Genomic DNA, 13,683 nt, shown 5'->3' on the forward strand with positions numbered 1-13,683 from the left:
TCATTCATGCTTTTGTTTTGTTTGATTGAATAAAAGTGATTTGATTTGATATATATATATATTATATAAATATATATATATTTTATTTATTTAATTATTTGTTATTAAAATTATGGTTATTATTACTATTGATGTTATAATTATCAATGTTACTATTTTCATTAATATGATTAGCACTAGCATAACAAGCCAGAGCATACATAAGCACGTCATTCAAGTACCTTCTGATCTCTCATCATTGTGAGTTTATTATTATTATCATTATTATTATTATTCATTATTATTATCCATTATGCTATTAATTATTCATTAAACAATATTTTTGTCCAAAGATGTCAGGACATGAACAATCACAGAGAATTCAAGCAGAAGATTGGTGCTTCCTGCGTTCAATACAATAAGAAGTCAAATAGTCTTATCGTGCTGGTTGGTCTGTTTTATTTTAATTAACTGGTTGATTGATTGATCAGTTGATTAGTTGATTGATTGATTGGTTGATTAACTTTATTGTTGGTTGATTGGTACCTCCTCTTCTGTCTATTTGATTTTTCTTAGCCCTTTCTTCTCCATCATTCTTTCTCTTCTTTCTCTTCTCTCTCTCTCTATTTCTTATTCTAATAATACAAAATAAACATTTCAGTCAAGTGACGAAAGTATAATTAAAAAAGCAATACTGCTGTCTGACATGCATGTGAAGAGTTTGAAGCAGAAGTTTGCCCTGGTCCAGATGATGAAGGATGCTTCTAACAAATTAGAGGTATGATGTTTGTTTGTTTGTTTGTTCATTTGTTTGTTTGTGAGTTTTTTGTCATTATATTTTGAATTTGATTGGTTGGCAAGGTACTAATAACACATACATACATATGCACATGTAGACTGATACACACTCATTTCATACAGCAATCAGTTCGACTTTACCACAACCACCCGACTGCCAACTTCCATGACGACTTTGTGGTGCAGAAAGATTTGATGGGCCTTGCTATTGGCAGTCACGGGGCCAACATACAGCAGGCCAAGCAGCTGCCCGGCATCAAGGGCATAGAACTTGATGAAGAGACTTGCAAGTTTACTGTCTACGGAGATGTAAGAGTCAATTTTTGGGGGTTTTGACTTTGTTGGTTTTTGTTGCTGGTTTGGTTGTTCTGTGTTGGCCTGTGCTTGTTGCTGCCTCCTTTCTCGTTATCACCCTTCCCATCCTCATCCTCATCTTATTTATAGTCGTCATCATCTTCTTCATCCTCATTATCATCTTCACCATCATCATAATCTTCTTCGTTATCATCGTCATCATTCTGCAGACAGCACAAGCAGTTTCAGCAGCGAGATCCATGCTAGAATTTAAAAAAGAAACAGTTGATCTGCCTAGAAATCTTATCTGTTCGTTTTTTTTCTCTTCGTGTCTTTTCTTTGTTTCTCTGTATTGTATTTGTTTTGTTAGTTTCGTTTTTTGCCTGCCTTCGTGTTTAACGGTCTGCTGTTTGTTGATTTTGTGGGTTTTGGTTTTGTTTGGGCTTTTTGTATGGTCGTCCGCGATTGGGATGGAGAGAGCAGGTGGAGAAGGACAGGGTGAAAGCGGGGTTGCGTGATACTGAGGCGAGTGACAGATGTGGATGGCGTCGAGGGGTATTTCGGTTTCATCATAGGTAGCCAAACGGCAACCCCCGATCTCGGGGAAAATGCCGTCTAAACGTGTGTTGTTGTGTGTTGGGCTTTTTGTATTCATTGATTCCATTGCTAATGATTCTCTGTGATGCTTCCTGGCTGTATTTTTTACTCGTTATTGCTAAGTGTCTTGGTTATTAATTAATTAATTTTGTTGTTAACATTCAAATGTGTAATGGTCAGTTACGGCCAGCAATGTAGTGTAGTACTTTTTTCATTAATTTTTTTATTAATTAATTAATAATAATTATAATAATAATAATTATTATTAATTAATCAGTCAATCAATCCATCCATTGACATACAATGCACCTAGATATTTTGAAAGATATAAATTTAGATGTTCATTTAGTTCAGATATTTATGTAAGATATTTATGTATTCTTAAATATTTATCTATTTTTGAATCTTTTTTAGTGGTTGTTCACTCATTTAACTCCTCCCACAGCTCGTGTGATTGGCAGAAACGGCCACCACATACAGGAGATAGTGGACAAGTCTGGTGTGCTGAGAGTTAAAATTAAAAGTGAAGATAATGTGGACGCCCAGCATGATATTAATAGCGATGAGGTTATGAATATTGAGTAGTTGCTATTTATAGATAAATATAAATAGTGGCTTTCTGCTATTGACAAGATTCTGAATCTTGATTACGTGATAATTAAAATGAGTTTGTTAAACTTAGGAAGGTTCTAAAGCTAGGAATATAGAAATTGCTATCATTTATTTGTTGATTTCTATAGATACAACCCAATTTACTATCAGATATTTTGAAAATTTTATATCTTGTTTTTTCGTTCTTTTATTCATTTCAGTCAGTGCCATTTGTGTTCATTGGTACAGCAGATAGCATAAACAACGCCAAGTTACTGCTGGACTATCACGTCATCCACCTCAAGGTCAGGGCTTTGCTTTCGTCGTTCGTTGTCATCTTTGTCGTTGTTAGCCTCATCATCATCATCATCATTGCTGTACTCATTATCATCGCGAGTAGAATCGTCATCAGCATCATCATCACGTGCACAGGAAGTGGAACAACTGACTCAGCAGAAACGCCAACTGGACATGGAGTTACGAAATTTGAACATCGGATCAAGGGACAACACCTACCCGCCCAGATACCCTAGGTTCAATCCCAGAGAATCAGAGTCAGACAGGGAAGACTTCAGAGGCGGTCCGATGATGAGGAGTCGAGGAGGTAGAGGGGGTGGTGGACCACCTGGTGGTGGTCGATGGCCCGGTAATCGACCTAGTTTGCAGGGTTTGTATTTTCATGATCAGTACTTAATATTATCATTGCAGCAACCAACTTTCATTCAACCAACCAACCAATCAGACAACAACTTCAACGATGGTCCTCGATTTGATGGTCCCCCACCCCAGCACAGGGGTCCACCATTCTCAGACCAACGTTACCATGGAGATGACGGCCGAGGGGGTCTCAGGGGCGGTGGCAGCTTTAGGGGTAACTTGTCCCTCTTTCAACTTTCTGCAATTCGTAATTTGTTCAAGATTATGACATACTATTTAAAATTTAAACTCATTGAATTGTGGAATTAGTTTATCTCTATCCACAAACTATTTCCTCCCGAAGTAAATTTGATTATTCTTAAAACATGAGAAAAAAAATGTCCATGCAGGCAAGTACAACCCCAAAGCGAACCTCGGAGGAGGGCCGAACAGTAACAAGCCCCCTCAGTTCCGCCCCAACAACTACCCAATGAACGACGCAAAAAGGGGTGGAGCTGGTGAAGGAGGAGACATGGCTTACAAAGATTGTAGTCCACAGAAAATGGCAGGCGTCAATGGAGAGCAACTCATTAATGGACAGTGATCTGATTGGCTGGATGGGTGATGTCTTCGTGTTTGATTGGCTGTCGTGTGATTGATGACCGTATTTGATTTGTTGAGCGGTTTTTAAGGAGGTTGAATATGCGTTTGATTGGTTGTTTAAAACTAGTTGGTTGATTGGTTAATTGACTAATTCAAACAGTTAAACAATTCATTTATTTATTTGATGATTTATTTGTTGCACAAACTTTTTAGACTGGAATAATTGATTAATGATTGGTTAGCTGATCGATCGATTGATTGATTGGCGGATGGTGAATGAATGATTAAATGAATGATTAAATGAATGAATGAGCGAGTGATTGTGTCAGAAGAGAAGATAAAACAAAGCAGAAAAATTGTTCAGTTTTATATATATATATATATATATATACACATACACTCAATTGATATCTCTCTCATTATTATTATTGTAATATAATTTTGTTGAACTGTACAATTAAATAAATTTATGTTTATATATATATATATATATATATATATATATATATATATATATATATACGCAAGAGATTACCCATATATAATAATTGGCACCGTGATTTTTTATAAGCAGTGTTATATATACTTTTTTTAATTTTTATTCAAATATTGTTAATTTTGTTAATATTATTGTAATTATTATTATTGTAATTATTATTGTTATTATTATTATTGATGTTGTTGCTGCTCTGCTGATGTTGCATCGTTGTTATTGTGGGTTTATTCTATTCGTGTGTTTTCACTGTCAGTCATTATATGGTAATTGTCTTTTTTTTATCGGTTTAGTCCTAATTTGTGCGTGTCTGTGTGTGTTTGTCTGTGCTTGTTTGTACATATATATGTGTGTATGTGTATGTATGTATGTATGTATGTATGTATGTATGTATGTATGTATGTATGTATGTATGTATGTATGTATGTATGTATGTATGTTGAGGTCAGTGTCTATGTTGCTGTTAACATTGACTGTATTTTTATTGTTTATTTCGTTTTTCATATTCAGCAAAAAATTACTTATATTACAATTATCTTTATATTTCCTTATATCTTTAAAGATAAAGATATATATATATATATATATGTAAACTTTGTATACCTCAACTGCAATTGAGGTATATATATATGTATGTATGTATGTGTGCGTGTGTGTGTGCGCGCGTGTGAATAAAGAATTAAATGGAAGTGGCAACAAATAAAACTCATACGATATATATCATTCACGTTTATTATCATTATTATTGTAATTACAGCAGTTATTAGTATCTGTTTACTTAAATTGCGTTTCTTAGTATTACTAACTAACATTCTCATTCATTCTCCCTGCTATTACAATTAATTACTACTATTACTTCTGTGTAATAACTACACACACACACACGCATATATATATATATATATATATATATATATGTATATGTATGTATGTATGTATATATATATATAAACTAGTTGTCGATAACTTAGTTTGGTCCACTCAGTGACATCTTGTTAATTAATTTTTTAATTAACTGAATGATTATTCAAATATTCTTCGGTTCCGTTCATTCATTCATTCATTCGTTAGTTCATTCATTCATTCATCTATTTATACATTCATTCGTTCGTTCGTTCTATCATACGTATACATTTATGTTTTTTTAAACGTCGTTGTTATTATGCACGTACATTCTATATGTCAATACGTGCGTGCGTGCGTGTGTGTGTTTATATATTCAATATATATATATATATATATATATATATATATATATATATATATATTTATAACAATTTTTGCTATCATTATTTCTGAGTTTTATGTATGATTCAGTTTCTTTGTATAATTTTTTTATTATATTTATCAATGTAATAACATTAATACAAATGATAACAGTTATTATTCAATAATAATAATAATTATAAGGTTTGTTATAATAATAATAATTATTATTATTATTATTGTTGTTAGTCTTGTTCTCGTAGTTTATTCTTTGTTTCCGTTTTTGTTATTTATATTTTTTTGTTATTTTCTTTTCTTTGTTTTCATTTATATTTCATTTTTCGTTTGTTCGGAAATTCTTTTTTTGGCTTATAAAAAATAAAATGTCGAATCTTTCTTTTTATTTAGAACTGGTTTCCATTTTCGTTATTAAAGTAAAATAAATAGATAAATTAATTTTTTAGTGGTTTGAATGTTTGTATTTATTATCATCAACATTCATTACTCTAACGTGTATAGCTGAAAGAGAAGGAAAAGTAGGAAAGAGTGAGAGAGAGAGAGAGAGAGAGAGTTGTAACGACGACGACGATGATGATCATAGTTATCTTTGTTGTTTGTTAAAACCAATGGCCAATAGGAGGTAGAAAAATGAATGAGCTGATTGTTAAATAACTAATATTATTCATGTATCTTTCGTTAAAGACAAGTAAGTTAAAATGGTGAAAATATTGAAAAGAAACTCAAGATTTTCAAAAAATTCAAGAAATGAAAAAATATTTTACGGCTTCTACTGTTTCAAGTTAATAAATAGACAACCAAATAACTGTGAACTGAGCAGACATACTTACACATACAGACACAAATAGTTACGTACGTAGGCGTGTGTGTGTGTGTTTGTGTGTAAGGATATGTATGTGTATATCTCTTAGTGTCTCTGTGTTATACACGTTTTTGGGGCATATCTGCTATTCAATGTAAATTTTTTGTTTTGGTTCACATTTTTTCATCCAAAAGTTAGATAATGTTTTTGAAATGTTTCGCCAATAAATTTTTTACAATTAGTAAAAAGTTATTCTTCACATACAAACACACACACGCACGTGTATACAAAAACACACACACATACAAACACACACACATGTATACAAAAACACACACACTTTGTCTGTCTAAAATGGATAAACAAAGCAAACATGAGAAATGAAAATTGTAAAGAAGAAACAGAGAACGGGAATGTAAAATAAGATCCTAACAGTAACTTTTCAAGATCACTTGCAGACTGCAGATTCCACCATTAACCATCACTCCATAACAACGCCATCATCACTATTTTTATATCTCCAGCTGTTACAAACCCACAAAATTATTAAACCTTAGTTAAGTTAGCAGCTGGTATGAATACGGCTCGGCTTGCGTTCGAACCGTCGACCTCATCCTTAACTTGTCATCTTACTACTACAACGGCATACATAACAGACGTCATCCTCTTTATTATTTTTATACCTGCAACTGTTGCAAACCCAACGCACATCCGGGGAATTAGTGTCAGTTGAGTTGGTAGTTAGTTTAAATCCGGCTCGTCTTGCATTCGAACCATCGATTTCGTCGTAACTTGGAGGAATTCTGTACGTCTGGATTGCGGTTACGGTACTCGGAGTGTGATAGGATCTTTCCTTTTGTGGGAATGTTTCGGGGTTTTGAAACTTTAGAATCGCCATTGAGAGATTATAATGGTTTGACTTGAGTTAAGATGAGTTTAAAATTTTTGAACTACAACTAATAAAATAGTTATGGTGATAATAAAATTATATTTTAATAATAAATGAATAATTTAAATGAATAATTAATTAAAAAATCCCACCCATCTAGTTCTGTCTCTGTTTCCTGCTCTCCTCAAAGCCTCATTCTCTGATTGTAATCTTTGGACTGTCTTTGTCAGTTCTTCATGCTATTAAATGAACATTTAAAATAATAACATTTAAAAATAATGAAATAATAATAATTATTATAAATATTATTATCATTTATAATTATCGATATAATATTTTTTTAAAAATCTACCAAGTACTTCTTGGAGATATGAAAAACGAACAAGCTTACAACGCATCCAACACAATGTATAAGACACGCGGGGACGGCTTTGCATTTGAATCCGGTTACTACAACACCAGTGCCAAACATCTTAACAATTACGCCATTGTAGTAACATGACCGGTTGGCCTACCTGTTTTTGCAGATCTAATATCATCGATTGGGCTTTTTCTCTGTCCCGACGTTCGCTATCGAAATCTTCCTTGTATGTCGTAACCTAGGCAACAACAACAACAATAATAATTAATAATAATAAATAATAACTATAATAATACTAATAATAAGTAATAATTATTATTATTATAATTATTGAGCAGAACCTGTTGCTTGAGAATTTCAATTTCAGTGCTCTTGTCTATGGACGCGCGAGAACTTCCTCCATGCTGCTTGGAAGAGGAGATTATTGTTATTTTTATTATTATTATCATTTTTGTTTTTATTATTATTACTATTATCATTATTATTATTGTTGTTGTCATTATTATTATATTTTATTTTATTGCTATTTATAGCATCTGCGTTTAAGTAACTAACAAGTAAAAATAATGTTTTCCAGAATAGCAATAATATCGGTAAGCTAAATTGAATTATGTGGACCAATACTACTACTGCTACTACTACCACTACTACTACTACTACTACTACTACTACCACTACCACTAATAATAATAATAATAATAATAATAATAACCACAGCAGTTTTAATAAAAAAAAACAATAATAACGACATCAAGCAACCTTGGAATCTCTTGTGCTATTTTTAGAACTGGCATTATTATTATTCTTATTATTCAAATCAAACTCGAAAGATTTCAATTGTTCGGATTGGAGAAAGTTTAATTCCTCCAACTTTCGCCCTCTCCATTTTTCTCGATCCAACTGCTTCAAGAGGTCGCGCCTACATTTCTGTAAAATTAATTTTTTTGCTTTTATTTCGACGTTTGCTACTACTACTCCTACCACTTCTGCCGCTACTACTACTACTACTACTGCTGCTACTACTGCTGTTACCACAGCCGCTTTTGCTACTACTACTATTAATAATAATAACAGCAAAATATCCAAACATAAACCAGAAAGAACCGATAAAACCATTTATAAAACAATAACACACACACACACACACACACACACACACAACAAACCAATCAGATTAAATTCAACAAAACGTGGCAACCAATCAAAATCATCTACCAGAGCGCAAATAAACCTCTAATTCGGCAACTTTCTTATTATAATTCTCGTTAAGTTCTTCTTTCAGCTTAGTGACGTCACGAAAATAAACCGACTTCATCTTAGTTGCGTAATTGGTCAGGTTTGCGTAACGCTCTTTGAGGCAGTTCAACTCCCGATCTTTTTCAGCGATAAAGAGTAACAGTCTTTGTTTCGTAACTTTAAGCTGTTTTGATTGGTTGGTTTTGAGGTCTGTGGTCGATTGTGTTTGGCTGAAGTGATAGTTGGATCGATTGTGATTGGCTGAAGTAGAAGTTAGTTAGGTTGAATGTGGTAAACTATAGTAGTAGTAATTTTGATTGGCTGAGGTTGAGTTAAATGTTTGGTTGGTTGCTTGCTATTGGCTAGGGCGGTAGCTTGATTGACAATGAATAGAAGCTTGACTGATAACGATTGATAGTTTGACTGATTTTGATTAGTTGGAGGGATAGTTTAATTTACTTGTGATTGATTTTGATTGGATAAATTTGCGATTTTATGATTAGTTTGTTGGTTAATTATTATAGAGTTGGTGACTGGTTGATCAAGTTGATTTACATTTTTTCTTCTCTCAGTAACTCATTCATCCATCCATTCATTCAATCATCCATTCATCCATCCATCCATTAATTAATTAATTCAATTAATTAATTCAATTCCCTTACGTATTAATTCATACACTCATCTGTTCATCCACTCACTCACTCGCGGCAATCGATAAAAAAAAACCTTGAACTTAACTAAGCGATTTATTAATAGCAGGTAAATAACGCGCCTGCAAATAAACATTTAGGTTTTCACATGAGGTGACACACACCACACACACGCACGCACACATACGCACACACACACATTCATACATAAAAAAAAAACACACACACATCTACAAACACTTCTACGCTCAGAGCAAAGGAGATATTAATATTAATGTTAGCCATTCATTATTACAACTTGAAAAAATACGTACACGGAAATTTACGCCTAATACGTTGAAAATACACATAAATGAGTGTGTGTTGTGTGTACGTATGTATGTATATATGTATGTGTGTGTGTGTGTGTGTGTGTGTGTGTGTGTGTTTGTATGCATGTTTTTAACGATCATAATCATAAAACCTCTTCAAGAGTTTTCCTATTGAAAAAATCATCATTTCTCTTGTCCCTCGTTACTTCAGTACAAGGGTTATTATTATTATTATTGTTGTTGTTGCTGCTGCTGTTGTTGTTGTTGTTGTTGGAAGTTTGAAATTGATTTGTGGAAGTCAGTGTGGTTGTCATCGTCACGATCGCTTCTGATAATGTCGCCATGCTGTTGGTTACGGTGACGATGATGATTTGCGGTGACACCTTAACAACAACAAAAACAACGACAACATTAAAAAGAACAACAACAACAATAATAACAATAATAATACTAGTAACAATAATAATACCGGTAACAATAATTTTCGTTGTTGTCGTTGCTGTTTCTACTAACACAGTTTTGTTGTTTAATTCCAGGCTCAGATCTATTATACAACTCAACTTATTCCGGGAAAGAGATTAGGAACACTACGTGTTCCATTCAGTGATTTATCCACTATTTGTTTTACTTATTAATTCATTCGCACATTCATTCACTCATTCATTCATTCATTCATTCATTCGTTCATTCATTTATTCATTCATTCATTTACTCATTCATTCATTCATTAAAGGCTCTAGTATGAAGTGTGATTCGCCGCTAGTCACTTCAATTATTGCATGTCAATCATTTTATTGACATTTGAAGAAGTATTAACAGCGGCAGTAGAAGAAGTAATAGTAGTAGTAGTAGTAGTATTAGTAGTAGTAGTAGTAGTAGTAGTAGTAGTAGTATTAGTAGTAGTAGTAGTAGTAGTAGTAGTAGTAGTAGTAGTAGTAGTAGTAGTAGTAGTAGTAGTAGTAGTAGTAGTAGTGGTCGCGGTCTTGATAGTAATACTAGTGAGAGCAACAGACAGACCTGTTGGATATTTTTTCATCTGTTGATGGCACCACCAGCTGCATTCTCAAATGTTTGTTCTCGTTCTCTAGCACATGTAATATCGACTGATGAATGGATGGATGAATGAATGGATGAATGAATGAATAAATGAATAGTTGAATGAATGAATGAATGAATAAATGAATAGTTGAATGAATGAATGAACGAATTGATGGGGAAATGAATAAGCGTTATCATTTGTGCTTTCAAATATTCGTTCTCTTCCACTAGCTAGTGTAAAATTGACCGATGGATGAATGAATGAATGAATGAATGCATACGTGAATGAATGAATAGATGAATGACTGAATGAATGAATGACTGACTGATAAATAAATTAAAGGACGACAGAAGGTTATATTGATGTACGGATGTACCTATAGACTGACTTATTCTTTGGTAATAATTGATAGATCGATATATAAATATCAATAATAATTATAACAACAACAACAAAAACAGATAATAATAATAATTAATAATAACAATTAATAATAATAATTAATAATAATAATTAATAACAAGTAATAATAAGTACATTACTTGTTGAACAAGAGCTGTTTTGAAGCAACTCAAAAGCCTTGAGGTAACATCAAGGTACTTTTGCTGTCTATCGAATATCTGCGGATTATCTTTTATTATTTGGTTAATTTCACGTAGTTTATGCTCTATAATCTTTGTATCTATGTTGTCTTTACTGTCTATGCTGTTTATATCTGTGTTGGTGTTGTTGTTTATATCTTTGTTTGTGTTGTTGTTTACGTTGTTTATATCTTTGTTGTTAATGTTGTTTATATCTTTGTTGGTGTTGTTGTTTATGTTGTTTGTATCTATGTTTTTGCTGTTGTTTATGCCGTTTATATCTATGTTGTTATGGTTTATGTTGTTGTTTATATTTCTATTGTTGTTATTGTTGTTGATGAGGCTGTAATCATTAGACTTCCTCATCTCATGAATACACTTTCGGGCCGAGGAAACACTAATTCCTTCCTCCTCCTTTTCCTTGAAATTAGGGAAAATCTCAAACGGGGACGTGGAAATCAGGAATGTACCTGGGGATAACTTACCCTGCGAGGAATGTTCACTTACGTCATTTATCTTTATAAAGGATGATCCGTCGCTACTGGAGTCTGCCATTTTTCTGGGGACAGGTGATGATGAAAATTTTATCAGGTTACAAGTTGGGGAATTATTGATCAAAGACCATGAATCGTCATCATCATCTTCCTTATTATTATTATTATTGTTGTTGTTGTTAATGTTGTTCTTTTTTAAATGTAAACAGAGATTTCTTTGATCGCCTTCCTCGTCAGATATATAGATCTAAAACAGAGATTTGGTAATTTATTATTGTTATCATTGTTGTTAATGATGGTGCTGTTGTTGTTGTTGTTGATGATATTGTTACTTGGGTCATTGATGTCGTAACCATTCAGCCTGCTAAACAGGACACTGATGTTGTTGTTGCGGTTGGACACGTAGTTGCCATCCTCGTCATTACCATTTAAGCATTTGTTTGTGTTGTTGTTGTTGTTATTATTATTATTATTATTGACGTTTTTGTATCTTTTGTGACTGAAAACGTAATAACAATTAGGACATTCATGAATAAAAGTAGCCACTGTAGTAGTTGTAGTTGTTGTAGCAGCAACAACAGCAGTTGTAGTAGTCATAGTAGCAGCAGCAGTAGAAGCAGTAGCAGCAGAAGTAGTAGTAGTGGCGTCGTTGATGTAAAGTTTTTCCAATAATTCTTTGTTTAACTTCTCGGTGTCTTCTAACTTTTCTTTATATTCGTTTATGATGGAGTCTGAATTAATTTTTTTTAATTATTTTTGATTATTTCCTAAAAATAATAATAATAAAATAGCAATAATAATAATAATAATAATAACAATAATAATCACAACCAACTCACCCATCGTCTTATAAATTCGGTAGTGTGGTTTCGGTATTGACACCTCGTCCCTATCATCATCATCATCATCATCATCACTACGAATAATTTTCTTATCACTAAGCAATAATTTACATTTATTATTATTATTTCTTTTATTATTGAAAGGTTTCATCTTGATTCAAAACAACAACATGATTTTTCTACAAAACATTGTCCATCTAGTATCTATCTAATAAATTGTGAGTGAAGCCTATCTGTATGTAAAGTAAAGTGCTTTTTATAATTTATTTATAATAGAAAAACAAGATTCAAATCCTAATGCCAACCTTAACTAAATCTCTAATCGAAACAAATAAACTTGAAAAGAATAGAAAAACATTTGTATAAAATATTATTTCTCTATACTATAAGAATTACAGACTTCTTATTTATTTATAAGTATAGTAAGATAAGATAAGACATGTCTTCTTACAGAGACAAACCTCAAACAGCAATACAATGCAATTACAATATAAGAATATAATTATAACATAATATATAAAATAATATATATATTATTAATTGCTATAATCATGAAAGAATAATATTAATTATACGCAAATAATATCGGCAACTATAATAATATAATAAATTTATTTATTATCCGCGTAAAAACAACCTGGGAATTTCCAGGCTAATAATAGAAAGCGTTTTTTCCGATAAACAGCTGATCGGGTCACGTAAACACAGAGCCATATAAATAGATCTTAGAATCCATAATATGTTATCCCTCCAAAATAAAATAAAAGTGAACTTCAATAATTTATTCTTTCGTTTTTTAATGAAAAATTTGAAATAAAGATAAATAAATAATTCCTAACTTGACTTAGCTCAGGTTGCAAGGCAACGTATGGCGTGGCTAACCGGTTCGATCGAATGCCCATCCTGCAAAAACTCATGATTAAAATTTGTTTCATGTGTGTGTACGTGTGTGTATGAGTGTTTGTGTGCGTATGAGTGTGTATGTGTGTGTAAGTGCGTGTATTCAATCGCCTTGTGGTGTGTATGCCTCGTGTTGTGCATGTTTTAAATACAAGTGTGAGTCACGCCGTGAGGTGTGGTATGGCTGATTCAAAATGATACACAATTTTAATGGCCGTGAAGTGCAATTTTCCTACCACTTTCAATCAGCCAATCAATCGACCAACCAATCAATCAATCACAATCAATTAATCAAAGATGTTCACGATTTTATTCTCTAGATTATGTGCAATACATTCATATATATCTCAAAGCATGTTTTTG

The 13,683-nt window shown here is 32.5% G+C and overlaps 3 protein-coding genes across 3 annotated transcripts in view; 1 reads left to right on the forward strand and 2 right to left on the reverse strand.

Moving 5' to 3' along the window:
• Positions 1 to 3,854, forward strand: part of HELRODRAFT_97753 (hypothetical protein) — a gene marked incomplete at its 5' end in the record, with an annotated part of 4,953 nt that extends 1,099 nt beyond the window's left edge. The window contains 11 exons of the mRNA XM_009014585.1: positions 175 to 240; positions 333 to 426; positions 641 to 757; positions 901 to 1,086; positions 1,302 to 1,380; positions 2,114 to 2,235; positions 2,481 to 2,564; positions 2,692 to 2,926; positions 3,002 to 3,130; positions 3,306 to 3,639; positions 3,747 to 3,854. Of these exons, the coding sequence (XP_009012833.1) occupies positions 175 to 240; positions 333 to 426; positions 641 to 757; positions 901 to 1,086; positions 1,302 to 1,380; positions 2,114 to 2,235; positions 2,481 to 2,564; positions 2,692 to 2,926; positions 3,002 to 3,130; positions 3,306 to 3,499 (1,306 nt within the window). The 3' untranslated portion in view covers positions 3,500 to 3,639; positions 3,747 to 3,854. The remainder of the gene's footprint in view (positions 1 to 174; positions 241 to 332; positions 427 to 640; positions 758 to 900; positions 1,087 to 1,301; positions 1,381 to 2,113; positions 2,236 to 2,480; positions 2,565 to 2,691; positions 2,927 to 3,001; positions 3,131 to 3,305; positions 3,640 to 3,746) is intronic.
• Positions 3,855 to 5,698: 1,844 nt separating this feature from the next.
• On the reverse strand, positions 5,699 to 11,639 carry HELRODRAFT_168721 (hypothetical protein; the record flags this gene model as incomplete). Its single annotated transcript, XM_009014586.1, has 9 exons — positions 5,699 to 5,716; positions 6,718 to 6,870; positions 7,059 to 7,145; positions 7,422 to 7,505; positions 7,609 to 7,674; positions 8,027 to 8,194; positions 8,499 to 8,687; positions 9,617 to 9,716; positions 11,041 to 11,639. The coding sequence occupies 9 exons, from the start codon at positions 11,637 to 11,639 to the stop codon at positions 5,699 to 5,701; spliced, it is 1,464 nt and encodes a 487-aa protein (XP_009012834.1).
• A 134-nt stretch (positions 11,640 to 11,773) lies between these two features.
• HELRODRAFT_168722 (hypothetical protein) lies at positions 11,774 to 13,322 on the reverse strand (the record flags this gene model as incomplete). The annotated part of the gene is made up of 4 exons (XM_009014587.1): positions 11,774 to 12,309; positions 12,418 to 12,467; positions 13,058 to 13,206; positions 13,260 to 13,322. The coding sequence occupies 4 exons, from the start codon at positions 13,320 to 13,322 to the stop codon at positions 11,774 to 11,776; spliced, it is 798 nt and encodes a 265-aa protein (XP_009012835.1).
• Positions 13,323 to 13,683: the final 361 nt, after the last annotated feature.

Source organism: Helobdella robusta (assembly GCF_000326865.2).
Source record: "Helobdella robusta unplaced genomic scaffold HELROscaffold_14, whole genome shotgun sequence".
Classification (NCBI taxonomy): domain Eukaryota; kingdom Metazoa; phylum Annelida; class Clitellata; order Rhynchobdellida; family Glossiphoniidae; genus Helobdella; species Helobdella robusta.